Source organism: Orussus abietinus, unplaced genomic scaffold (genome assembly GCF_000612105.2).
Source record: "Orussus abietinus isolate OABI.00-Male unplaced genomic scaffold, Oabi_2.0 scaffold9, whole genome shotgun sequence".
NCBI lineage: Eukaryota > Metazoa > Arthropoda > Insecta > Hymenoptera > Orussidae > Orussus > Orussus abietinus.
This window is the reverse complement of record NW_019396004.1, coordinates 1,703,350-1,729,211: the sequence shown is the minus strand read 5'-3', so window position 1 is coordinate 1,729,211 and position 25,862 is coordinate 1,703,350. Positions and strand designations below refer to the sequence as shown.

General features: G+C 49.2%; 3 protein-coding genes across 4 annotated transcripts; 2 read left to right on the top strand and 1 right to left on the bottom strand.

Moving 5' to 3' along the window:
- Nucleotides 1-15: 15 nt before the first annotated feature.
- Nucleotides 16-1,723, top strand: LOC105700860 (U5 small nuclear ribonucleoprotein 40 kDa protein). Its single transcript, XM_012427087.1, has 6 exons — nucleotides 16-285; nucleotides 392-521; nucleotides 615-928; nucleotides 1,011-1,283; nucleotides 1,353-1,518; nucleotides 1,610-1,723. Exons 1-6 carry the CDS (start codon nucleotides 172-174, stop codon nucleotides 1,657-1,659), a joined length of 1,047 nt encoding a protein of 348 aa, XP_012282510.1. The 5' UTR covers nucleotides 16-171; the 3' UTR covers nucleotides 1,660-1,723.
- A 490-nt stretch (nucleotides 1,724-2,213) lies between these two features.
- On the top strand, nucleotides 2,214-5,089 carry LOC105700765 (heparan sulfate 2-O-sulfotransferase 1). The gene is made up of 6 exons (XM_012426919.1): nucleotides 2,214-2,339; nucleotides 2,719-2,928; nucleotides 3,154-3,314; nucleotides 3,529-3,603; nucleotides 4,205-4,365; nucleotides 4,599-5,089. The coding sequence occupies exons 1-6, from the start codon at nucleotides 2,214-2,216 to the stop codon at nucleotides 4,745-4,747; spliced, it is 882 nt and encodes a 293-aa protein (XP_012282342.1). The 3' UTR covers nucleotides 4,748-5,089.
- A 419-nt stretch (nucleotides 5,090-5,508) lies between these two features.
- LOC105700858 (obg-like ATPase 1) lies at nucleotides 5,509-24,580 on the bottom strand. Of its 2 annotated transcripts, none has more exons than XM_012427084.1 (11): nucleotides 24,473-24,580; nucleotides 21,882-22,070; nucleotides 15,432-15,492; nucleotides 13,205-13,332; nucleotides 10,639-10,814; nucleotides 8,596-8,673; nucleotides 8,441-8,538; nucleotides 8,005-8,145; nucleotides 6,501-6,597; nucleotides 6,310-6,432; nucleotides 5,509-6,052 (listed from the first exon to the last, which is right to left on the bottom strand). In XM_012427084.1, exons 2-11 carry the CDS (start codon nucleotides 22,060-22,062, stop codon nucleotides 5,942-5,944), a joined length of 1,194 nt encoding a protein of 397 aa, XP_012282507.1. In that variant the 5' UTR covers nucleotides 22,063-22,070; nucleotides 24,473-24,580; the 3' UTR covers nucleotides 5,509-5,941. The 2 variants fall into 2 exon arrangements, with proteins under 2 accessions (XP_012282507.1, XP_023290127.1); XM_023434359.1 differs by having other exon boundaries at nucleotides 21,882-22,063.
- Nucleotides 24,581-25,862: the final 1,282 nt, after the last annotated feature.

Genomic DNA, 25,862 nt, shown 5'->3' with positions numbered 1-25,862 from the left:
ATGTGACGACAGAGGCGGCTATTAGAAAACTTGTAGGGAATTTTAGTGGTCTCCTGGCGCTGCTGTGGAAAATAGGGAAAATTTTTCAGAGTTGGTAACATTGATTTTCAAAACAAACTTTGGCTTATACTTGACGAGCTTTGCTACGAGTGAGACAATTAATTAACGAAAATGCCGATCTTAGACAAACGGAAAGGCGACGATATTCTTTCTCTGGTACCGGCGTCTAAGAGGACGAAAAATGAAGTGGTTTTCAGCAGCAGAGAAAAAGCGGTCGTTCAAAGTGTAAGTCTAACCTTGCTTACCCTAACCTCGAATAGTTGTTAAAAAAGAAATTTTACGTAAAAATCGTTAATGAAATATTTTCTAAGTTTTATATTATTGGTTGAAGGGTCCTCCTAGAACGTCTTCACTAATGGCACCGATTATGTTACTTGAAGGACATCAAGGAGATATTTTCTCCGTCGAATTCCATCCCGAAGGACAGTATCTTGCTTCTACTGGGTTCGATCGGCAAATATGTAAGTTTTGATATATTGACTGTCAAAAAAGAGTGTTGCCCTCTTTTTTAAAATTAGAAGAAAGATGGAGCGATAGTAATGGATATCTTTCAGTTATCTGGAACATTTATGGCGAGTGCGAAAATGTCTCTGCCATGTCGGGTCATAGTGGCGCCGTAATGGAACTTCACTTTAGCCCCGATGGCAGTCATCTATACACCGCAAGTACGGATACCACATTAGGTCTCTGGGATTTTGCTGCAGGCACCAGGGTAAAGAAACTGAAAGGCCATACTTCGTTCGTAAACTCGGTATCCGGTGCTCGAAGAGGGCCTACGCAACTCTGCTCTGGTAGTGACGACAGTACTATCAGAGTTTGGGATCCTAGAAAAAGAGGACACTGCTACACTTTAAATAATACTTATCAGGTTAGTCATTGATACACGTTGACGCATGAAAATAAGATAAAATGCAACTTGTTTAATGCCAATATTCAATTCAATCGAACAGGTGACTGCAGTTTCTTTCAATGACACTGCGGAACAAGTAATCAGTGGCGGTATAGACAATGACGTCAAAGTTTGGGACTTAAGGAAGAATGCGGTTCTGTATAAACTCAAGGGTCACACCGATACCGTAACTGGTTTGAGTCTCAGCCCGGATGGTTCTTACATTCTATCCAACGCAATGGACAATACTCTGAGAATTTGGGACGTCAGGCCTTTCGCACCTTATGAAAGATGCGTGAAGATACTCTCTGGTCATCAGCATAATTTTGAGAAGGTTCGTAACGACATCAATTATAAAATTTAATCTAGCGTACTAGTTATAATCTATTCGTTTGTATTCTAGAATCTTTTGAGATGCGCCTGGTCTCCGGATGGAAGCAAAGTGTCCGCAGGCTCTTCGGATCGGTTCCATTATGTCTGGGACACGACAACTCGCAGGATACTGTATAAACTGCCAGGACACAACGGTTCAGTAAACGACGTCGACTTCCACCCGAAAGAGCCTATCGGTAAACAGAACCAATCTCCAGAAATTACCCATACACAGTTCTCTAATTTTTAAACAGGAAGAATACTTAAAAATTTTATTTCTTTCTTCAGTCTGTTCCGGGTCGAGCGACAAGCAGATATACATGGGAGAGATCGAGTAGCCCCTAATTTAAGAGCGAGTTATAAATTAATGACCAAATAAATTTAAGAGCAATTCTTGTATAATCCGTCGACTACCTGCACTTAAACACCGTGAAATTAATTTGAATTAGCATTTTTTAAAAATTAATATCAGCTGCGAAATCCACTTCACGCGTTGGATGTGTCATTCGCGCGTGCTCTCGCGCGATTATACAAGAGTTTTGCCCCACGGGAAAGTCACGTCTCGTGTGGCAGATCGGTAAGTCCCTGGAGGGGATCACCAAGTATGGAAGATGTGGATACTCAGTCGAAGCCTAGTCTCTCTGACCCACTGACATTCTCTTCTGGCCTGCTCGCCGCTTCTGTAGAAAAATCGAGGCATTGCTTCAAAGTTCACGGAGAGAGACAGTTCTTACTTTCCTCACGGGAGCATCGACCAGAACCGCGAGAGGAACCCACCGGGATCGGTTTATAATAGATTAAGAAATTCATGTAATAATTCTTTTCGCAAATCCTAGTCGCCATGCGTCGAGGTCGCGGCCTTTTGTCGGGAATACTCGTCTGTGCCACGGTAATGTACTTCTTTTTCGGTGCAAGATCAATTACCGAGTCCCAGGACTCTAATCGGGAGGACGAAGAATTTGTGGCACCCGACAGAGACAAGTCATTCCTATCGAAAAGTGGATTTCGCGAAGTGCAAGTGAGTTCTCAATGTTCCTACATGAAGGACGCGGCGAAAGGTAGAATTAAAAAACGTGACAATGGTCACGAAGGACTTCTGTTTTAAATCCTTGCGGAAGTCCCGTTAGCGGTGAAGGCGCTTTCCCACAACGCATAAACATATATATACCCAATTTAATATTTGTTTTTATAAATGTTTTTCATAAGAAGTCATTATATATATATGAAGATAATTGTCATTAATTATATCCTCGCATTCTTCTATTTGCAATTGAAAGTACGTGATATTTTTTTTTCTCGTTTTTTCTCGTGTAATAAAACAAGCGAAGGATACGAATTTAATATACATATCCTTTTCAATAAGTGAGAATTCTTTATGAAGGCTGATCTCGATTTAGACGCAGCGTCACGTTACTCCGTCACTAAGCGAGCCGGGTGGCCGAGCAAACTTGTTTGACAGGAGCGACCACGTGCTCATGTTGACAAGAGTGCCAGGAGCTGGCGGAGAGGTCCTGGTGCTGATCCTTCAGCGTCTCCAGGGACATAACGCGTTCAAGCACATCCGACTTCCTCCAGGAGACGAGGGACTCCTCTCGACGCTTCAACAGGTACCCGAAGGAGCTCGTTACACTTCTTGCACAATAATCGGTAATGGAGAACGTTGCGACATGTCTTCGTGGCTGACTTACACCGGAGTACCTTGGTCGCATTATTTATATTTCTTTCCTTTTTCCAAAAAACCGGTCCAACCGCGCTCGTAACGCCACGATTAACGCCACGTTCTGATAATGGGAGCGCGGATATGAGAGATAAGAGGAACTCGTTCTTTGCAGGAACTTCTCGTGGAGGAAATTACCAGCATCGTCAGGCAGGAAGCCATTCCTTTGACTTTCGACGGGGATCTCAGGTTCCTCAATTTCACCGCGTTTGGGAGACAGTCGCCGACCTTCCTTTCCCTGGTCAGGGACCCTTTGGATCCGAAGGTCTTCGCTAAGTAAGCCTAATTATACATTACTGAGGTATAAATATCAATTCTATATGATATATAAATATCAATGCTATTCTACCGTCGTTTGGCGTAAAGACCGTAGGGTAGACTATGTGGGTAATTGGTGCGGAACGCAACCATGCTACGGGGACTCTTTACGCAGGACTACGTAGTTTAACGTCCTTCTCTAATTCTTGACAAATTGTCCCCGTTCTTCCAGGTATCGCAGGAAGGATCTGACGATACCGTATTCAGGATCCATCTCCCATTTCTGTGGCCAGGACACTCGATGCACGTTAGTATGATTTCCCTTGATATAGGGAGGACTTTACTTTCCTCGTTTCTCGTAATAGCGATGTATAACATTTTCTCGTTACATCAAATGATTTGGAATGTTTAGAGTGAAGATACGCAGCGATCGGCCGAGGTCCATGAACTTGTTAGAGACTTTTAAGCTCCTTCCAGTATTTCTTGGATAGCTGGTATTACCTGTTAACTGGTACCATGTCGAAAAGAAACGCGGTTGCCCTCGATTCGAAGGAGTCGTCGGCGTTGTGCAACGCGGACCATCTCTCGTTAGAAAGTGCGTACGCAATACGCACTTCTGCATACATTCGCGAAAGTACGTAAGCACGGTGAATGACATGACTTTCATCGTCGTACTCGCTTGTGTCCGGCTCTATTGAGAAAGTCATACCGTGTAGTCGTGAGAGTGCATTGTACGTTCCATCGCTGTTGCGTTGCATAATGCTCTGCATATACGGATTTAAGGCCGGCGCATTCTTCCTCTCATGTTTTGCAGCTTGCGAAACGCTCGCTCGTCGTACCTTTTGCTTTTAAGCGGTTATTGTTTATATGTTATTATTGTATATATGCGTTCCTTTTATTTATTCTAGCCGTAGAAACAGTAGATGGGCGCTGGAAAGAGCCAAGGACAACGTGTCCAGGTGGTACCCCGTGGTCGGTCTTCTGGACCACATGGACGTCACCCTTAAGGCGCTCGAAAATACATTTCCATACTTCTTCGGCGGTGCTTCCGAGGTGTACAAGCGAATCCGTAAGGCCTAGTCGATACTTTATACCAAGTCCGGGTTTTTATACCGGAATGCCAGAAGCCACGTCAATGGCGGAGGCGAAAAACCTTGGCCCGAGCACGTGGTTGAATAATTAAACGTCCTTAACGCAGGCCTCGCTTAGTTTACTTTGCATTTCTGGAAGAGCAGGTTCCGGATGGACCTGTTAGAGGCTAACGTTTCGGATCCTTAATTCTAATTCCGCGTTATTTTCCAGAACCGACGAAGATCGGCGCTAACGATCGGCACGCTTCGATGAAGGTGACGGCGAAAAAGCGCCTCAGGGAGATTCTCGCTAAGGAAGTGGAATTCTACCAGTGGCTAAAGTCTCGGCTCTTCAATAAGACCGGCTTTGGAGTCGGATGAAAAATAATTCCTGGTCCACTCTAGGAATTATTCGGAAGAAGTCCGAAAGGCGCTTTATGGGGAGTCGTAGGGACCAGCTCCAAGAGTCATGGCAAGGTGTGGTCCCGTAGAATCCAGGATTCTTGTGGAATCGCTGATGCTAAGGCCAGATATAGAAACTAGGAACTAATCGCTGATGATTTCATCGGTCAGTTGTTCACGGAGATCTGCGTTTCTCAACCGGGATTGGATTTTGGAGTTGGACGAAGAAGCTTCTTCCACTCCAGGAATTATTTGGAAGGTCGAAAGGCACTTTATGGGGAGTCGTAGGGACCAGCTCCAAGAGTCATGGCTGATGCTAAGGCCAGATATAGAAACTAGGAACTAACCGCTGATGATTTCATCGGTCAGTTGTTCACGGAGATCCGCGTATCTCAACCAGGATCGGATTCGTGGCTATTGATGATAGATGACACGGTCGACCCTGCCTGGCTGGATCTGCATATCTTGACTCGTCAATTATCGATTGGCTGCGTACCTGTAATTGATGGTTAACGTTTCAGCATGCCGTTATATAGCTCCGCGAATCAAACGTTACCAGGCTGTAATTATTCAGTCGATATGTAAAGGAAGCGAAGCTAATTGATAGGAGATTCCGAACCCTGCGGTCGGAAAGGCGAAAAAGTGCCCGGCCCTTTACTTACCTTAAGGGAGGACTATTCAGGGGGAACATCCTCGAAAGGGATGGACAGCGCGCGGGAAGCTTTCGAAACTAGTCCACGTTGGTTCCTTGACAGTTTATAAAATAAATACAGAACGTTACAAAGAAATGGCCGAGTTACTTTAAAACTCGGCCGAGAGTATCACTCCGTCACACCGCCTTACATCTCTTTCAGAGAGACACCCACGCCGTCGTGCATTGCTCCTAAGATATCGCATTTATGTACACCGACAGAAGCTCCAAGATGATTTTGTAACCCGCCCACGGCGTCAACCAGTCTCGATGGCACAATGGTCCATGCGCGAGCCCTGTCCGTTTCTTTCCTTTCTTTTAGTTTTTTAATAAATCCTTTCCTTTAATTACAAGTCAGCGACGAGTTAGGGAGAATCGAGGAACATGTTCGTTCGGTTGATCCGTGAAGAGCGGGTACAGCAGGAGAGCAAAATCATGTTGATGTACAAATGAACGAGCAGCAACACCAGGAAGGCGTGCCATCACTTCTTCTTAGCATCCTTCAGACCGGCGCCGGCGTTAAACTTGAAGAAGATTATGTCGCCGTCCTCGACCACATAATTGCGCCCCTGTTGCCTGTACTTGCCGGCCGCCTGGAAGAAATTAAAAGGGAGATACTATCCGGGAAATTCACGAGGCTAGAGCCGGCGTTATAAAATCTAATAACTTAACTGTAAAATAATTGGCTGGAAATGGGGAGGAAGGGAAAAAGTTTAGAGCCGCGAGGACGGTGCGCCGGAGGAACGGGGTGCAAGAAAAGAGTCCGGATGTGGGTCCAGTTTGCGAGACAATGGAGGAGGATGATGGCCGAGGTCGTTTCTACGCGTATTAATAGAACAGCCTACTGCACCTTCACGGCACCTTCGGAGCCTTCGCTCTTGAAGTCGTCGAACTTCATGACTTCCGCCATGATGAAACCCTTCTCGAAGTCCGTGTGGATCTTGCCAGCAGCCTGAGGAGCCTTCGTCCCTTTCTAGACCGGGGCAAAAGGAGATATTAAAAAAGGAAGCTAATCCAATGTAAGAAATTTTTATTCCATACCTGGATGGTCCAAGCTTTGACTTCGTCATGGCCGGCGGTAAAGAAGTACTGCAGCTGAAGAGCTCTGTACCCCTGGACGATGATCTTGTCGAGGGCACTGGAAGAATCACGGGAAGACATTAACTAGAAAGGTTAAATAACGCAAAATGCCGTCTCCCCGGGAACGGGGTGGCGAAAGGGACTCTCGAGGCCCTCAATTAGAATTGTCAATTACTTCTCCATAGGACATTTAGGCGAGTTAGGACCGCGAAAATGGGGAGATCTCGAGATAGGAATTCCCTTGGACGTTCCGGAATAATCCTAATCGAGCCGGGCACCCGGCAATCAGAGGACTGCCGTGATTTTATTTCGAGACCGCAGATCGCCGGACTTAAAGTAGGGCCTCGGACAGAATGATAAAATTGCAGTATTAAGTCGTTCGCTTTATGTGTATTCCATGAAGTCCCGATGTCTGACCGTCCGGATGGCTCCTTGACCGTACCCTGTCATTAGAAAAGATCTTTGGTCCCGGGACAATCATATTCCACGATCCTGTGGTCCCAGCGGATATTCCGCCGCGGCGAATCCGCAGCTTCGCCGATACTCCCCCGGAGTTCTCCGCAAACCCCGTTCCCGTTTTCGGCTCGTTAAAGTCCCCACGATTTCGAGGAACCTCGAGACAGGGCTACCTCGGAGGAGGTCGCCCTCCATTTCTGGGCATCCCGGGGAATTTTCGACGCAGGTCCTCTCCTGGAACGTCCCCCGGGTGCAGAGGGCTTAGCCAGCTGCACATTTATTACCTATAATCTGCATGTTTAGACGCTCCTTTGCGCGACTTCCCCGCCGATTTGAATAGCTCGTGCAATCCGCCGGGAACGTTTATTAAAATCCACCACCGAGTCCGCCAGGGTCCGGGACAGAAGCCATTAAAGGTTTTACGACTTTTTCGGGAAATCCGAAAACCGGACCCAACTGCTCATTTTCTCTAGGGCCTCCACGGGTGCTCCTCGATCGTCCCTTACGAATCGAGAGGAGGGTAGCTATCGAAGAGACCGGTGGGTACGAATGACCCACTAGCCGACTGGCCGGTCCTCAGATTATAGCCTGCATCTTTAGGGGCTCTTTTACGCAATTTTGCAAGAATTTGAATAGCTCTCCGTAAAAATATAATGCTGCCAGGGAAGAGGGGGCCCGTAGTTTTATAGTTACTCCGGGGGAGTGGGAGCGCGAGTCTAGACGGCCCTCGGACCCCACCATTATTGCTAGCAGATATGGCGCATAGTTAAAAAAAAGCCCTGTGGGAACCGCGGCCCCCTCCCGAAAGTGGGGGTATTCCGTGGTTTTTGCTCGGGGACCCTGGCTTTTTGCTCCGGGACCAACAATGCCCGGCAAGACCTCTGATTAGGTCCCCAGAACTCGGCAGGAAATTTATCGGCAATAAGAGCAGCACTCCTGGGGTACGGTCACCCTAGGACGGCTAATTCTTCGACTTAGAGCCCTTTAAGACAATTACGCGGTGGAGTACCTCGTCACTTTCTGCTCCTCGAAGTACTTGGCACGCTCCGCCTCGTTTATCTCGATGATCTTGTTCTCGAAAGCGCCGCTGAAGGGAATCAGAACGGCGCCCGGGTCGTTCTTGTCGACCCATTCCTTGATTTTGATCAGCCTGGACAGAAGAGGTTCCAGTGAGGACTTCGGAGGACCTCTATAACGAGACCGCTCTTCCTGAGGTCTTGGTTTCGCACCGAGTCTTGGTCTCGCTCCATTGAGTACAGTGGACTTTTTGCAAGACCAAGACCGATTTTGCTCACCATTATCTATAATGAGATCCTTCTTACTTAGTAGTGATTAACAAATTCGGTCTGGGTTTCGCGTTATGTCTCGGTCGTGCTCCATCGAGTAGAATGCACTTTTTGTGAAGACGAAGACCAAGACCGATTTTGCTTGTCACCTGTACTCACCACTTGTTCTTCTTGCGTATGTAGTCCTTTTCCGAGAGGTTCACCAGGTAGATGACGGGCTTGGAGGTGAGGAACAGGTACTTGTTGAGCACCTCGATCTGGAAGCCGTCAAGATTTTATAAACCGACACCGAGACAAGACTCCGATCAACTTACGTCATTCGCGCTCCAGTCGGCGAACCTGATGTGCTTCCGCTCCTCGAGGAGGACTCCTTTGACTTTGAGAAGCGTGTCCTGCAACGTGAAAAAAGAGGATCCACTGATTGCCTTCTAATGGAACCCTGATGGAGCGCCTCGCGGTGCTCCGTAAAAAATACGAGTACTATTTAGGAAGCAGCGAAACCCACTCGGTCGAGGATTGGGGAATTCGATCAGGCAATTAAGCCCCATTTTAAGGCATTCTTTCCTTGTTACTTCCGACTCCAATTTCAGGTCTGCGGACTAGACCAACGTGCAAGGCTAGAAAGTGTGAGCGGAACGATCACGGAAACCCGATCATGGAATTAAGCTCGTAAGAACCAGGAAACTCCTTAGGATTAGTTCCTAGTACGTCGACCTGGTCGTGACTTTTATGAATCTGGTTCTCCGGTCCAATTCCGAAGTTCCCAGATCAATGCTTAATAGAGTTTATAGGCGCTAATAGCTCGATCATGGGAACCCGATCTCCGGATTAAGCTTTATTAATTAAACGACTTCGTTTTATGCCACTTCCAATAGACACCAACTTATCAAAGACTATTATCTACTGTTTGTAAATTATAACAAAAGGTTTCCTTAACGTAAGAAGGGAGATACCAGGACGAGCAGGGGTACCAGGAGTCTCTTCAGGGTCTTTATCTCGCGCAAGGAACATCGAGTCGCGGGATTCCTTGACCGGCCGCGAGGAGATGCCGGACCAGGACCCCCTGGGGACTTTCGACCAAATTGCGAGGCGAAGATCCAGCCAGGGGCCGATCCGCGGAAAGGAGGCGATCGGCCAGCGAGGATCCATTCGTTCCGGGAAGACGAGCAGGGCCAGGCCCGCCCACGCTCTTAATTCAACCCCGGCAATTTGGCGAGAGACCTCGCCGATATTCGCGGGATATCCCGCGAATGGCGGTACCGGCAGGGAACCAGCTAACTCTCGTGACGACCGACTCGCGTGTCCGTCGTGACGACTAGCAGGGGCTCCGTACGCAGCGAGTTGTCCCAGGTTAGGGACGCCCCTTGGCCCGGACCGCCATGCAGTCGTCCCAGGACGAAATTGCTCCGATTGACTCGTCCGGGTCGCGTGATCGAAATTAACGAACCGATCGGAGGGTTTCCCGGGTCCGGGCTGGGAGTTCTTCCCCTGGTTCCTGCCAACGGAGAGGGAGCCTAACGAGAGTCCCTCCCTTGGGGCAGGGCAGTACCGCGCGTGGTTCGTGTCTCCTGCACCTCGCAAAACGCTCCGTCGGTACGACTCTGCCAAATGACACGGTCTATTACCGTCATTCCACCGCAAAGTGGCAATAAGCATCCGGGGGACCTGTAGGGTGCTCCTCTCGTTCCTCCACCCGTCTCCAAGGATGAAGAGAACTTGCTTTCCGACTTCACGGGTCCTCTTTCGGGGTCCAGGGTAGGCTCGATCTCTTCAGGACTTCAACCCAGGGATGAAGTGCAGCTGGGAAGAAATGCGGTTTAATTTTGAGTCCTTGGAGTCTTCTTCTTCGGGGAGGGTTGACGTAGCTTCGCGATTTTGGTTTCATCGTAGGATGTGATGCAGTCCAACTTCACAGGTCCTCTTCAGAGCCCAGAGGGTCAATCTCTTCAGGATTTCATCCTGGGAATGATGTGCAGCCGGATGTGGATCGGGAAAAATCCGCTTTAATTCTGCGTCGTTGGAGTCTTCTTCGGGGGGGATCGATGGAGCCTCGCAATTTCGGTTTCATCGTTAGGATGCGGCCCCTCCGGCGAGTCTCGCTCGTAAATGGCCTCGAAAGATGTAATCGTATCGAACAATGCCCGTCGCAGGATGACACGTTCCCGTTGCTGGTCACGAGAGATCGGCTAAGCGGTTCGTCGCCTCCAGGCATGGGCTTGCTCCTCTGGGATGGGCCTTGGACTTTGCAAATGGCCGGGTAAACGTCTTCTGGAGGAACCACCGAAGAGCCTGTCTGCTTCCAGCTTCTCCACCAGCCCTCGTCTGGGTAGATTTAAGGTTTTAACCAGCTTACTTACGTATTCGGGCTTCAGTTTCTTGTCGTTGCCTCGGACGACGAGCTTCTCCAGCTTCTCGAGATGCGCGTTCAGGAACTCCACGTCCTTCAGGCGCAGCTCCTCGCTGATTATCTCCAGGTCCCTCGCCGGGTTCACGTCACCCTCCACGTGGGTCACGTCGTCGTCCTCGAAGGCTCCTGGAAAGAAAAAAGAAGAAAGTCCACCTCGTTATCTCCTGCTGCGATTCTACCTTTCCGGAGGAAACTACCACTCGTTCGGTATCTCAACCCTTGCTCCTCGGCGTTAACGGCGAGCACCTTTTCACGAGGGTTAGACTAACCGGCGGTAACGATTATCTTGAATGGGACTTTTGAAACAAGCTAGACCACTTCGAGCAAAGACCTTTGCACTAGTGCAAGAGTCACGGAAGCTCGAGGCCGGAATATAGCACCTCGACGAGAGCCGGAGGTGCAACGGGAAATTCAATACAGACGAGACTCCTTAGTTCGTTAAATATTACTATTAATATTTCGCACCGTTTTCTCCGTCCACCGCTGAGAAATAAATTTTCACGACCTGGGCGAGCCATCGTTTGCGTATAGAAACCATTTGACATCATCATCTCGTATTCGCTGTTCCTATACTCACGGCGTACATTTCAGGGAATAAGGAGCCTCGACCGCGTTCTCACCCATTTATTTATTTATCTCCTTTTGGCTAAGGATCCGTTTATCTCGCCGTCAGCGGCGAGGCCGCAACAAAGGCTTCAGAGTGCCGGGAATTGGCCTAAATGCAACATTTAAATAACGAGGTGCTCAAAGAAGAAGCACCTGTGTCGGAGTCACGGAATACCGGGAGTCGGAATAATGTAAGAACAATGGAAAGATAGAACAATTAAAGGAGCAAAGTCGCACGCGATGCTTCTCTGGATGATCATTTATTGAGGAGGCCCCACAGGCTTGCTCTCTATAAGCTCGCAATTATGGCAGCCGTCGGCCTCTTTTATTCATCGAAACGAGAGCGTTTCTTTCTCCTTTTCCACGGGGCGATCGAGTGTGTCTACTCGGGCTCGAGCAAGGGAAATTATTTCCCCGGTCCTGCTCGCTCTTTTTCCCAAATACAGCCCCCTAGTGTGGATTATTTAAATAAACGAGCTGGCGTGACGGCGCCATTTTCGGGGAAAATTAGAGGTCGGGTTAATTGCAAAAGTGACCGACCACTGTTAAACGACCGCTTCAAAAGGTGCTTCCTTTCTTTCTTTTTTATTTTTTTTTCTTCCTTCCCCCTTTTCATTCTAACGTCTTTCGGGGTTTCCGCTTCCCCGGGAAACGCACCCCCGTAAACGAGCGACGACAATAATCCCCCGGTGCGGAACTGCCGCGCGGATGTGTATGGTTTTCGAAAGCGAGGCAATGCCCACCTTTCGCCTCGGTGACAAGTAAAATTAAAAAAAGTGTGGATTATTTTAATTATTTTAATTGCAAAAGTGATCGGCCACTGTTAAACGACCGCTTCAAAAGGTGCTTCCTTTCTTTTTTATTTTTTTTTTCTTTCCTTCCCCCTTTTCATTCTAACGTCTTTCGGGGTTTCCGCTTCCCCGGGAAACGCACCCCCGTAAACGAGCGACGACAATAATCTCCCGGTGCGGAACTGCCGCGCGGATGTGTATGGTTTTCGAAAGCGAGGCAATGCCCACCTTTCGCCTCGGTGACAAATAAAATTCACGCGGCCGCGCGCGTATTACGGAGCGGTAAGGTTTCCGCGAAGCCGGTAACTCTAGGTGGCACCGACAATTTGACAAATTGCCCCGCCAGGCGGGAAAAAAAGAACCCCCAGACGAGCGGAAAGCGAGCGGACGTGTCGGCGTTAACGTATTCGGGCGATAAGTATTGCCGCGATAATGCGCCCTCCCCGCCATTCGTCGAAAGGCGTTTCGTCGTCGGGTCCTTTCTTCCTTGCCGGCAGGATCGTTTGCGTACCACTTATTCTATCCCGATTACCGGCCTGGAATAACTTCCTGAACGTTTACGATCGCCACCCGGGATCGCCTAATGCACTACCTCGCCCCTTCCTCTTTACGCCCTTCGTATTTATACCGGAGACCTCGCGGTTTCGAGAACTTCGAGTTATGCCAATTCCCGCGGTTCCGCGGCGGGATTCTTGCCTCGGTTTACGGGATTGCGGAATGGAATACCTGGACAGCTTGCCCTGGTCGAAATGCCGGGTAGAGATTTTTTTTTATATCAATGCCTGAAGACCTTTTACGGTACAGCTTGTTGAAATTCCCTTTGCGAGGGATCTTCGCGGACGGGAATAAGAATTTTATAAGGTACCCTGCATTTTTTATACCTACGCATATTTAATTACATGCATTAAGAGAAAAACGAGATTATTAATACTTCCGATTATCTTCAGAATGTTCAATACTCTCTTCCATTATTTTTAACAGGGTAAGCGTAGGCCAGCTCCCAAACCACTCGGACTGCTTTCGTAAGTTTCATGATATTTCATATTTATATTCAGATTTCCTGTATCCGGTAATGTGGGGTAGGGAGGTCGTTATCGCTGTTATCTCTAGGAAACCTACGACATAGGTGGAAGATTCCATCGCAGGCGCTGATATGAGAGAGGAACGAGTTGCCCAGGCCTTGTCCTTCGGCTGCACCCTTGACGAGTCCTGCGATGTCGACGACGTTGAGGAAGGCTGGCACCTTGCTGGAAATAAAATCATTTGTTGAATTAAAATACGAGAAGTCAATGTTTATAGGGCAGCGAAGTTATTCCCGAGGATGCATCCTGAAGTACGAGGAGAAATGGTATTAAGCATTACGTGCTGTGGAATACGCGTTATTCCCTGAAAAGGGACATATGTACGTTAATACAGTTTTAGTGGAGTTATAATTAAAATATCAATTTTTATTCTCCCTGGTTCTATGTTATATCCCTTTTAGAGAGTGGCGCCTGTTTCTTTTCCTCATCCTGGCGGACAGAATCTATGCCTTAGGTGATCGACACCGACTTGTGCGGTCCCGAACGCGGTAATGGCGGATCCGGAACGTCGTCCACGTTGTTTGCAGCGCTTCAGCCGTATATTTTGATGGGTGCTCCCAGTCAGAAGACGCCGGGTGATGACTTTTTCCCATTCTCTCTGAGACCCGTACTTAAGATGCCGTTAGGCAGTCGGCATGTTTTTCTCCCGACCACCTCGGACATTCCGAGATTTCTAATAACTTCCAGCAGGGAAAGATTCATCGATTTCATGCTGTAACGGTCCATCGTCCATGTCCATCCCAGGAACCCACCCAAGAAGCGAGTCCCTTAATATTCCTCGATTCTACCCCTGCACTTGCAACGTCCTAAGAGATTATTAAAATTCTCATTTTTCTGGCAAGAAATAAAAAGGACAAAATTCGAGAACAACATAATATACGTTAATAAATTTCATTTTGGAGGGAAAATATGAACATGCAAACCGCACGGTTCTTTTAATCCAAATTAATTTCCAGATCGCTATAAAAATTCTATCGGTTATTAGGAATTTTAGAGGCGGTAATACCGAATAAATAAATAATCCATCTTTGATCCGTAAATGTTGGACGGTCACCCATGATCTTTCGTCGCAGTGGGTGGATGAAAAGCGGGGTAGGTCGGGTTAGGTTAGGGAGAGGGTCCACCGTGACAATGAGGTGTATTTAAATGCTAATGCCGGGCCTCATTAAACAATTAGCCTTTGAAGAGGAGGCGCCTCGGCATCGGGGAAGAGGCGCATTAGCCGGCTTTCATGATGGCGCGGTGGATCGGATGACACGTGCCCGACTAACGTGGCGCCTCTACCGGCGACCCTCCGAGATGGGTTCTCCAGGACTCCTGGACTCTTTGATGCGCCCAAATGGGGCGCGTCAAAGCGGCCTTCCGAGTCGATCTGCATTTCCAATCACTTCCGATTAACCAACGGGAGCGCTCCACGGTTTTGTCAGAGGACGTTCGAGCTCTGCCAAGGGATTAGACTCGATGTTGCCGGCGAATCGATTGGGGCTCGACCGGGCGCCATTTGCATTCCGAATTCGGCCAAGACGAGGATTCGGTCCCTCCCCACAATAACCACTTCCTTAGGGCCGATCCCTACGACGATTCGTCACAGATACACTAAAAAAGGGCAGTGTGACCTAGGAATCAAGTTTAAGTCAGAAAAAAAATAAACGTAAAATATTAGCCCTCTCGCAGTGGCTTGCATTAATTCCCGCAAGTAAATCGCGGGTAGTACTTATACTGAGAATTTTTTGGGGCCGATAAGGGTTGGCCTTGGCAAAAGAAATGTAGTAGGAAAATGTTAGGATGACGTAGGAAAAGGGAAAATCGGGTTTCCGAGATTCGGTCGTATCTTGGGATGGCGAAGAACGAGCTCCGGAGAGGGGCAGAAAGAAGGGGTGAATAATTGGCGGGGAGATTTCTATGAGTCGAATCGTTCGACGCGGAGAGTAATAATTTCAAGTCGACACAGAGGACCGAGCGCGATGCAATTTACGGAGTCGCTCGGTGTGTTTGGTATGTCTCAGTATTTCAGAGGCGAATTCACGGTCTGATCTGCATTGCAGATCACGTCGCTCGAAATGTCTGGCCCTTGCTCGTCCTCTTGCCGAGCCGCTCCTTCGAGCAGGAATAAAGGCGAAGACGTATGGAAATGTCCCCGGTTATTCCGAATCGTTTCCCCCGCGAGATGGTTTATCCTGCCAGGAGGACTCCCCGATAACGCGATAACGTATTCAGGATGCATCCGCGTTTGACGATCGAACAATATTCCTGCGATTGCTCACCTGGCCGGCTTGAAGTACTCGCACAAGTAGTCGAACCTCGTATCGGGTACAGGGACGCGACGTGCCTGAAACAGAAAGGAATTTGTCAGACAACCTCGACAATGAACAATGAAATTCACCCTTACGGCTATAGCTCGGGAACGATCGACCCCTTGCAACGATTAATCGGACCAGTCACTGGTCGAAGTCAATTTCTGCAAATTCTCGCGACGAAGAGATCCGCCTGCACTTGCTGGAAAGTCGAGCAGAGAGCGTCGACGACGATGATAACGTCTCGTCTTCTACAGCTGGTCCCATGTCTTTCCTTATCCTGGGAATGGTCACACTTGGATTGATAATTTTTTTCATATTACGAGTCGCGGTTAGAATGATCCGGCATTTCGCTTCTAGACGTCTGGTGACTTCTTCGTACAGCCTGACTTCTTTCAGGTCGCAGGAGGTATGATGGACCTTGAGGAAAGCGCCGATGAAAACCGCGGCGGAGCCGCTGGCGGAAAGTCCTGGGAGTTTGGGCCTCAAGACCCCGACTCTCTTGACAGCCCTGACGATTATAGCGGCGATGGTCTGCTCCAAAAACCCCAAATTGGGGAGGTTCTTCACCTGAACAGGTGGCAAGTTGCGCCGGAAGTGCACCTGAACCTCCGAGTACCTCCAAGGGCGAGCCATGAATTTCCGTCTGCACTCTGCAGAGCAGAATAAATACAATCTGTTCTCTAACAAGACCTTCAGACTGGTTTTCCCAGGGACTAGTTTTCTAGCTGGGAGACCATCGACATAGGTAACTAGACAGAACCCATCGATCACCAAGCGTTGGGCCCAGCACGCATGTTCCACGTCGATGTCGCCATCGAGGACCCTCGGCAGCTCCTTGGGAAGCTGTACAGGGTTTAGAGGGGGAAGATAGTCCAGAGGATGTCTGCAAAAGTCACCAAAATGCCGCGAACAGAGCCAATAGAAGTGCTCCCGGAACTGCAGGACACCACTGCGATCTGGAGGTGGTCCAGAGAGAGTCAGGACGTTCCCATCTCGGAGACACCCAGGACAATAGGACTGGAACTCGCTGCATCTCTCCTTAAACTCGTACGGGGACACGCAGAGATGCTGAAGACTGAGCACTTTGTCATAATCAGCCACTCTGAAGTACCTCTTGATGGCGGCGAATCGCTTCTTAACAACTCCATCAGCTCTGCTCCACACGGCCCATTTGCTGAGGGAGGCGTCCAGCTCCACAACATTCTGCGAGTACTTCTTCAGCCAGTTTCGGAATTCAGCTTCGTTAGTCTTCCATTGCTCGTAGCGATGGGAGATGAAGCAGGGCGAGAAGCAAGGAGGCTTCTTCAGGTGCTTGGCTTCCGTGGATAAGTACTCTGTTACAAGTTGCAAGTCCGCTTTGAGGTCGATAACCACCATCGGCTTGATGGCTAGGAAGGCCAATTCTTCAGCTTCCGACTGAGACTCTGGAAAGCCGTCCAGGATGAGGCCCTGGGAAGCTGATCTGGGGTGTATGGAGAAGAGTTCCACGGCTCTGGCCACGGATTCTCGAAGAGCAACATGCCCACCTCGTAGATGAGCGTCCGTCAACCTGGCTAACTCTGTCCAGAGGTAGTTCTTCAAGGTATGGCGTAAAGCTTGGCCTCTGGTGACCACCTTCATCCCGTAAGTTTCAGCGAAACGTCCAGCCAGAGTGGTCTTCCCGCACTTTGGAGGGCCGATTATGGAAATGGTCATTGGAACCAAAGGATTAGAAGAGTCCTGACTTAGGTACCTGATGGGGACTTGCTTAAAGACGATGAGTCTTTCTCGCCCAGCGATGAAGTACACGTATCGTCTATGTAGTACCGCATAGATGTTGCGGGCTGCTTCCATGGGCAAGAACGTCTGGAAGGGCACTTCATTTTCATACATGGTTACTGGGCAGGAGCGACCGAAGGAGCTGAGGAAGTAGAAACCGCAGTCCAGCAATTTTTCCGCGACTTCCAGGTCCACCTGGTAAGTCCGTTCCAGGAGGGACTCGTTCCTGAAGATGTAGGGATCCAGCAGACGAAGGATGGAGAACAGTACCGTGCTTTTGCTCCTCTCGGTGTCTATCTCTACCCAGGGGATGAGCTCCCTCTTCAGCTCATCCTTGACTACCAGTAAACCGTCTTGGAAATTTGAGTAATGCTCTTCAAGGTTTTGAGAGAGTCGATCTCGGGCAGCTTCCGGGTCTTCCCAGGCATCAAAGGGGTCTGGTTCCTTAAAAGTGGACTGAAATAATTCTGCTAGCTGGGATCGGTCTATGGCAGCCTGCTCTTCGTCAGGGTCTCCTATGTCAGAGTCCTCTGAGTCTTCTAGGTCGAGATCCCTCGATTCTTCGGGTTCGGTCTCAGCTTCTTCTATAAAGTCTTCTAGTGATGGAGATGGAGGAGGCGGCTGGGAAAGAGACTCCTCTTCATCCTCCTTCTCGAATTCTTCGTTCATCATCCGTTGTCGTCTTCGTCTTCTCAGCTGCCTCAACCTCTTCCCTATCCATTTATCCCGTCTCTTTGAATATTCTAATACCGCGTATTTGTACTTCATCTCCTCCTTTGCTTTATGGTGCTCTTGCTTCCTCTTCCAAGCCTCGAAGAGTCTCGGCAGTAGTCTCCTCTTCATCTCTTCCATGCTACAACGTAGTTCCAACACAATTTCAGGTACGGCAAAATTGCTGATCATCGCGTTTGCGTCTGATGGAAACGACGGAAACCCGTCCAGGATGAGTCCGCATTGATCGTAGGGAGTCTCGAAGAAGTCCAGGAGACATTCTTTCAGCATCCTCTTAGGAAGGGTGCCCCCAGTTTTGAAATAGCTCTTTACAAACGCCTCGGAGACAGCTCTATCAGAATTATACCTAAGGTCTTCTAAGTCGTCCGGCAAGTCCCCATCATGGACCTGCAAGTCTTCATCCGCAGAACTTTCGACATTGCCCACGATGTCCTGCGGACGTTCCACCCTCTGAAAGTTGCGCTCTTCCAGGTACGAGTTCAGCCTAGCTTGGAAGTCAAGATGAACAAATCCATACTCTTTCGACAATGTCGAAGACAAGGAGGTCTTCCCACTTCCTGGCGGACCTAGGATGGAAATTCTGAAAGGAGGAACGGGACTGATGGGTCTCTTCAAGGCCGCGTACTCGAAGGGGTTGACCACAAATTTCTCCATCGCCTGGTGACTCGAAAGGAGGTACGTCTTGTCCAGGAATTTGACGCAGAATTCTTCTTTGCCTTTCCAGAGAACTTTTCGCTCCGAAAGAGCAACGGGGCAATAGGGTCCAGTATCGCCTAGAGGTCGATTGTGTTCTCCATTTGCTGGTCTCTGGAATTCTTCTTCTTCCTCTTCATCTACTTCTTCGGGATCAAGAGTTTCCACGGCATCAGCTTGCATTTCTTCCTCTTTCTCCTCTTCTGACAGCAGGCGAGCTTCTGGGAGATACTTCTTGTGCATTTCCTTCAGGATGTACCGACTAGGGTCTTGGTTATCCTTCAGATTACAGATGATGACTCCCTTCTCCAACTTTTCTTGCAAACTGCTCCATTCCCTTCCGAATCGGTCCACGTGCTTAATATATTTTCGCATCTCCTCCGCCTTTGAGGGTACTCTTTCAAATCCTTCTCCTTCGAATTCCTCGCCCTCTTCGCCTTTCACCTCGTAAAGGGGCGCAGCTTCGTATTCCACCTCTTCCATGTTCTCGTAATCATACGGCTCCTCGTAGTTATTGAAGTTACGCCAATTTTCAAGGAGAATCCTGTACGGTTTCTCATCTCTGATTAAGATAATCTCATCGACGGCGGTCCCGCTTTCTTTCAGCGATGTCCACACTTCAGGGTCAGTATACATGCCATCCAGGATCCAACCACCATCTCTGGTCAATCCATCTTCAGTCAAGGTGTCTGGAATACTTCTAACTTTATCCAATATTACTTGGACTTTCTCTGTATTATTCAAAGGAGCGTGTCTTCTGCGAATATATTCCACCCTGTTATCCAAGATGGCGGCTACTTCCGGGTGGTGTTCCGTTGGGTCCGGAAGAGGAGGCTCCTCCAACAACAACTCTTCCGGTGCATACGCAAGAAGAGCGTCGTTATCCCGAAGAATCAAGTCCTGCAACCCTACATCAGTCTCCAGCAGTTCCAGACTATGTTCCTTAAGTTTCTCCCGAATGTCCTCCATCTCCTTTGACTGGCCTTCATATCCGTCAGCATGCTCTTCCGGATCCATGGTCTTCCTCAACGTCACTAATCTTTCTACAACACGACTGATATCTTCTTTCCAGGTCTCCAAGGCGAGAATTTTAGCCTTCTCCCTTTCTCGTCTCTCAGCCTCCCAGTCTTCTTTCACCTGTTCAAGAACTTCATCCAGCATCTCCCGAATCGCCATGACGACCTTCTCCTGCGTCCGCTCTTCCATAATTTTTCGCTCCTCGTCACGAACGTCTATCACGGTTCCTTCTAGACATCTGGCCAGGTCTTGACAAATTTTGGACTTTCCGGAATACTTAGGACCGAGGACAGCGACTTTGCACGTCGGTCGCGGGTTTGGAGGCAGCAGGAACCTCCTGGGGTTCTCCAGGAAGGATTCAACGGCCTCGTCGGATGATAGGAAAAATATCTGGTCCAAGAAGCGGATGGCATTTTTTACGCGTCCTTCTGCGACCCTTCCTCTGGCTAGGGCTACTGGACAGGTGTATTTCCAAGGGGACAATTTCCAACGAAACCTGGAACCAACGATACCTTTCTCACATAGTGCTGGGAACACTTCTTGGATGGCTCTGTCCTCTTCAGGCTGGGCTTCAGGCTCCTGGGCTCCATCTTCACCTTCGAGCACTTCTTCTTCATCCGACATCCTTTTGGCCAGGATCACTCGAGGCAGGTTCAAAGTTCGCAGCCTTACTCTGACTATTTCGAACATCTTCGTTGCTGAAGTGCGCCCATCTACTCGAATCACTCGTTCTGGGTTGTGCATCAGGATCAGTTTGTCTATACAAGGTAACGCATACTGCTCGTATGCGTTGCATTGGTACTCAACGTTAGCATACATGTCGCAAGTCCTCTTTAACAAGTGCTTCTTAAAATCCTCGTCGATCAGGTTTTCTTCGTTCGTGAGTTCTCGAAGAAGCTGCAAGGGAACCTCAGTGTCCAGCTCTTCATCGGCGCCTGATAGGACCTTCAGGAGCTGATCCTTCATGTCCAGGAGTCCGGTGTCCAGGGTCCTTCCCGAGTGAGGGTCTAGTCTGAATTGGGCACGCCTTTGGACCACATCCAAGTCAGGACACATGATGTAGATGATCACGGTCGGCTTCAGGGGCCACTCCTCGAAGACCTCCTTGATCTGCTTGCCGATGTCCACTTCGAAACTCTCTCGCAAGATCGTTCCTTTCATGCCAATGAAAGGACTCGAGGCGATGTCGAACGTGTCGGAGTTGGAAGGACCATCGGACAAGGATCCCCTTTCCTCGTGGTCGCGGTTGCGGGTTTTAGGGTCCAGGGATCCTGTCTCATAATTTCTGGCCCCACAACAGGGATCAGACTCGACCAACTCTTTGGTCTCATCCTGTCTGCACGTGTCCGAGTCGCAAGGACTGGGCTTCTCTTTATGTTTATCGGGTCGATGCTGGGGATAAGAGGAGTAGTCCAGGTTGGGATCGTTCTGCATCAGCGGCAGTCCTTCCAGGACGTATCCTCTGTGCAAAACGTCCGTCCTAGCGACTCTGACTTCTATCAGGTTCATCACCACCTCTGGTCCCACGTTCCTCCCAGATTGCAGAACATGGGAGATCCATCTGCCCTTTTCGGTGTTCATCCGGACCTCCTCCTTCAGCAGGAAATCCGGAGACACCAGGACACAGCCCCAGGTGTCAGCTATCATTTTCGCCAGCTTCCTGCTGTTCAGCTCTGGCTTCCCAAAAATGACGAAGCAGGCTGGGGGTGTTCCTAGGAACTTCTGTCTCGCCGATCCCTCGCAATAGGGATCTCGTACCGTGAAAGGATCCAAGGGAGCCTCGAAGTGGGGATCTGATTCTTCCACGTGCTCGCATCCTCGAAGAGTTTTCGATAATTCTTGGACCCTGGTGAATGGATTCGTGTCCTCGGAGAAGGCGTGGTACAGGTTCACTTTAGGATACCAATATGGACGACCTGGTGGCCACTCAGGATCCGTTGGATACTTTGAACAACTCTTGATACATCTCAACATGCTTCTTCTTGCTATCACTGATGTGTTCATGAACACCTGCTCTTCAGACTCATCCTTACAGCGCTGTTTGATGCCTTGCAGCGCGGATTCGTACATTGTCTTCTGATAATCGACACGGCACCAGAAAACTTTAAATCCCCAGGTTGGAAATCGAAATTGGCAACGGTAGTCGCGAGGGACAGCCGACAACCGTCAGTTGTTTCGCAAATAAAGTACAGAGGACAGAAATAATAAGATACTTATTTTCATTAGGGTCGATCGTGCAGAAAGGGAAGTTCTCCGCAGCAGCTTGGCTCTTGGTGAGGACGTTGAAGAAGGTCGACTTCCCGACATTTGGGATGCCGACGATGCCGACTTTCAGGTTGGTCCCCACTCGACCGATCAGAGGCTTCCTTTCTGGCTCGTCTAACTTCTTAGGTGGCATTCTGAAATCTGAATAGAGTCAATAAAGGTTGATTTGTCATTTTCAGGGGAATGAAGAATACATCCGATCGGCTGGGTCCGTTTCGCGTCCCCGGTGAGAACCAGGCCGAAGAGCCGCACTCTTTGGCGTCCCCTTAAATTACGCACGCAACAAGGACCGCCGGAGGACCAGAAATTGGTGGCTTAACTAATTGCAGCCGTCCAGTCCGATTTAGAACTTTGTGCCTAAAATGAAATCGCGGACGACCCGACGTCCACTTTATTATTACCGCCAATTGGCGGAATCGTTTCTGCGCCGCTTTTACGTCTCGTCGAGGGCGAGGCCGACGGTAGTTACCACATATGCCTTCGGTCGAACCTAACTCGGCAAGGTCCCACAATTTCTACGCCGTAATAAAATAACGAGTATAGTTCAGGAAATTGTTTCGGCTCCGACTGCTTTGGCCCCATCTTTTTGCATTTTTACGACATGATGACGGGGATTCCTTATTCACTTGCAAATTGAATTCCCTTTAAGATACCGCGCTTCCCTCGCGTTGCCCAATGAACGACGACAAATTGCGACCGGTAGGATTGACGAAAAGAGAACTACGATTTGACTTCCGAATTCCCTTCCGAGTCGTCTCCAATTCCGCAAAACAAAGGAGAAATGGTCTGCTCCTCCTGAACCGTCATTTCCAAATAGTTCCGCACCTTCCGAAACGCCGCCATATTGGGAGGTGACGGCGGTTTCTCGAAATTAAAAGATCCCTGGATAAAATCATCACGAAATGTAATTCTCATACGCTGGGATATTTAACTCTCGTCTATTTACTTAAGGTTCATGTTTTTATCCTTTTTATTCATGGGTTAGCGAATAGTGACGATATAGGTGTGGACATGGTCGCTCAAAATGGCGGCCATCTCGCCCCGTTTCTTCTTGGACGTTTAGCGCGGCAGTTAATTCGGAATTAAATCCCAGGTGATATTTAATAAGTCCTATCGATTCCAGGAGGAAACGTAGAACACCTCGCTTCCGTTTCGCGACAAAACGAGCAGGGTGCGGAGTTTAGTCCCTGGATTTCTGCACATATGTACAGGGCGCGGTGCATGTAATACATAGATAGGCGCGTCCTGGCCGGCGGCTTAGGTCTTCGCGATCTTCGAGTGGAGTGCTCGGGGGTGACTAATTATATTAATGCGGACAGCATCAAGCGATTGCTGTGTTTACGGGAGATTGCCGTCGGTACCAACCGCGGCGCGGCCCTGGGTATCAAACGGCGAAACGAGAGAGAGGGGAAGACGTCTTCTCTGGAAGAGGGAGCGAGAGGAATATATCTATATAGAGATACATGTATAGGCGGCAAGGGTGGAGAGAAGGCCAGGAGAGGGTGAGCCATCCAGGAGACGACCGGGAAAGGAACCCGCCGGTCAGAGGGGTCCGATTACTGGGCGCTACGAGCGCGAATCACCGGCATCACGCCGAGAATCCGCAACCGCGCCGCAGGCCGCCAATCCGCCACCGTCCCGCCGGCCGGGCGGGCGGAAAGTGGACGGGCGGACTCGCGCCCTCGGGAATACTCGAGCGGCCCGCCGAGGCGAGACCTCCTCGTTTTTCCGCGATACGGGGGGAAATTTGCAAATTGCAATAATGGCCGACCGCCTCGGCCGCTACCACGATATCGACGGGCATTCCGGCCGCGGCTGTTCTCTACTTCGATTTTCATTTTCGAGACAACCTCGAAATAAGGAAACCCCAAGGCTCGTGCCATAACTCCTCGGGATTTCTGCCGTTCAATATTTCACACTTTGTTATCAAACTTAAACCACCGTCGTCAATTTATAAAGCGATGTCTGAAAGACTAGACACATTTCGTTCGAGCTAGTAGTTGAAGCTGTCCTGTTTATTAGCGAAATTCCACGTTCGCGAGATGTCGAACCCTCGAATTAATAGTAAAATTGGGAAAAAGTTGAGATAAAACGCGTTTGCACTCTCATTTTGTAAGTGTGAAGTTTCGTGCGCGCGGTTGGAATTTCAGGGGATTTGAAAAGTGCGGGGAGTAGACAAGGACAGAGCGACCCCGGGGCGTGGCGCCATCTGGCGGCTGGCGGAGGAACCGTGTCCTAGTTTCGGCTGCCGCGCCGCCCGGTGCAACCTAACCTCTACCACGCGGCGAGAGTCACAAGCGACGTCGGCTGGAGCCTCAACCTGGAGCGAGAGTCTTTGCACTTCGGCTGCGAGGAAACGCAAGATATTTATAAATCGGAGGCGGAAGAAACGCAGCTACGGGACGCAGAGGAAGACCCCATAGAGCGAGTGCCGAGGAAATCGCGACGACGATTCGCAGGATCGGAGCGTCTCGTTTCGATTTTTCGTATAGCTTAAAGTTTGCCGCAAGAGTCGTCCGGAGATAGAAAGGCTTGCGGAATACCTGATACAGGATGCTTCGCAGAGTAATCCGCCGAGTTGCGGTAAACACGGTCGTCTTTAACTTAAGGTCCGCGCACAACGTGTCGCGCAACTACGGGAGGCCACGGCGGCGTGACGTCACGGCCGACTGGCCTCCCACTTGGAAACAGGCAGCTGCCTTATCGACCGACCCATCTCGGGGAAGGAAGCCAGGAACTCCCTGGCAAAGGCCTACATCGAGGACGTTCCTTCTCCCTCGTTCGACGTGATCTCTTTTAAACGATATCTCCCAATATTTTTATTAAAATCTGCACCTTTTCGAGAGTAACGCAGCACTATTTTCCAGGAAATCCAGACGCGGTCGTCGACAATCGCCAGAGACCCGAAGGAAATCCAAGGAATTAATTCAACGGAAGTTTTAATATTTAAAATTTCAATTATTTTAAACTAGCGTTAGACTTTAATATAGACAAGTAGGAAGGATATCGCCGAAGTTAAATGTGTAACGTGTAAGTGCGGATAATTTAGGCTAAAGGGTACTTTTTTCGGTTATCCTAAGTTTGACCGGCGACCGCAGGATTGCTCATAGTTTCTTTAATGGCGTCCGCATTCGATCCGGTCAAATGATAGACTTAGATGATCGATGCCTAGGATAAGTTGCGATAGTAATGAGATCCGATGGCCGAATTCGGGTTAGTCTCGCCGTTTGTTGTGTCCATTTCCGCGGCGACTCCGACGTCTTGGTCAACGGGTCTCTAATGGCGCCTGAGTCGTCCTTGTAGCGTGTGATTATTTCAATTATTTTATTACGTCCCGTAACAATCTAGGCCCACATAATGCATATAATCAGAGGCCTATCATTCCTCGGCGAGAGGAGGCTCGCATCCATACGCTCTCTAGACTGGCTCGCTTTTAACGATATTGTAATTTGGAGACCGCAAACCCGCTGACGTCACCGGGTACCAAGCATCTTGCCAGCGCGGGCGCAAATCGCTCGGTTCCCGGTGATCCCGTTCGTTTCCATCCGAACGATATTAGCCTACGACGGATTATAGGGATCTCCCCGAATTAAATATACCCCCGAATTGCCGGATTGCGTTACTAATTCCGGCCGGTCGTTGCGCCGGGATTTCTAAGGGTCTCTTACCGGATGTGATTTCTTTATCGGTTACGTCCAGCCAATTTTTGCGGCCCTCCTGGTGCAACATCTTCGGTGAGCACATGTGCCCAATCTCAGGATGCAAAGAAGACGATCTATGCCACCCAACTGACCAACCACGGTACACTTCGAAAATCAAGCAAAATATACCGCTTAATATATTAATTAAAAGTATATACAATATAAATGCTACAGACAGCAATAATTCCTCATGGTGCCTACTAACGAACCGCTGATATGTTTCAGAATGGCG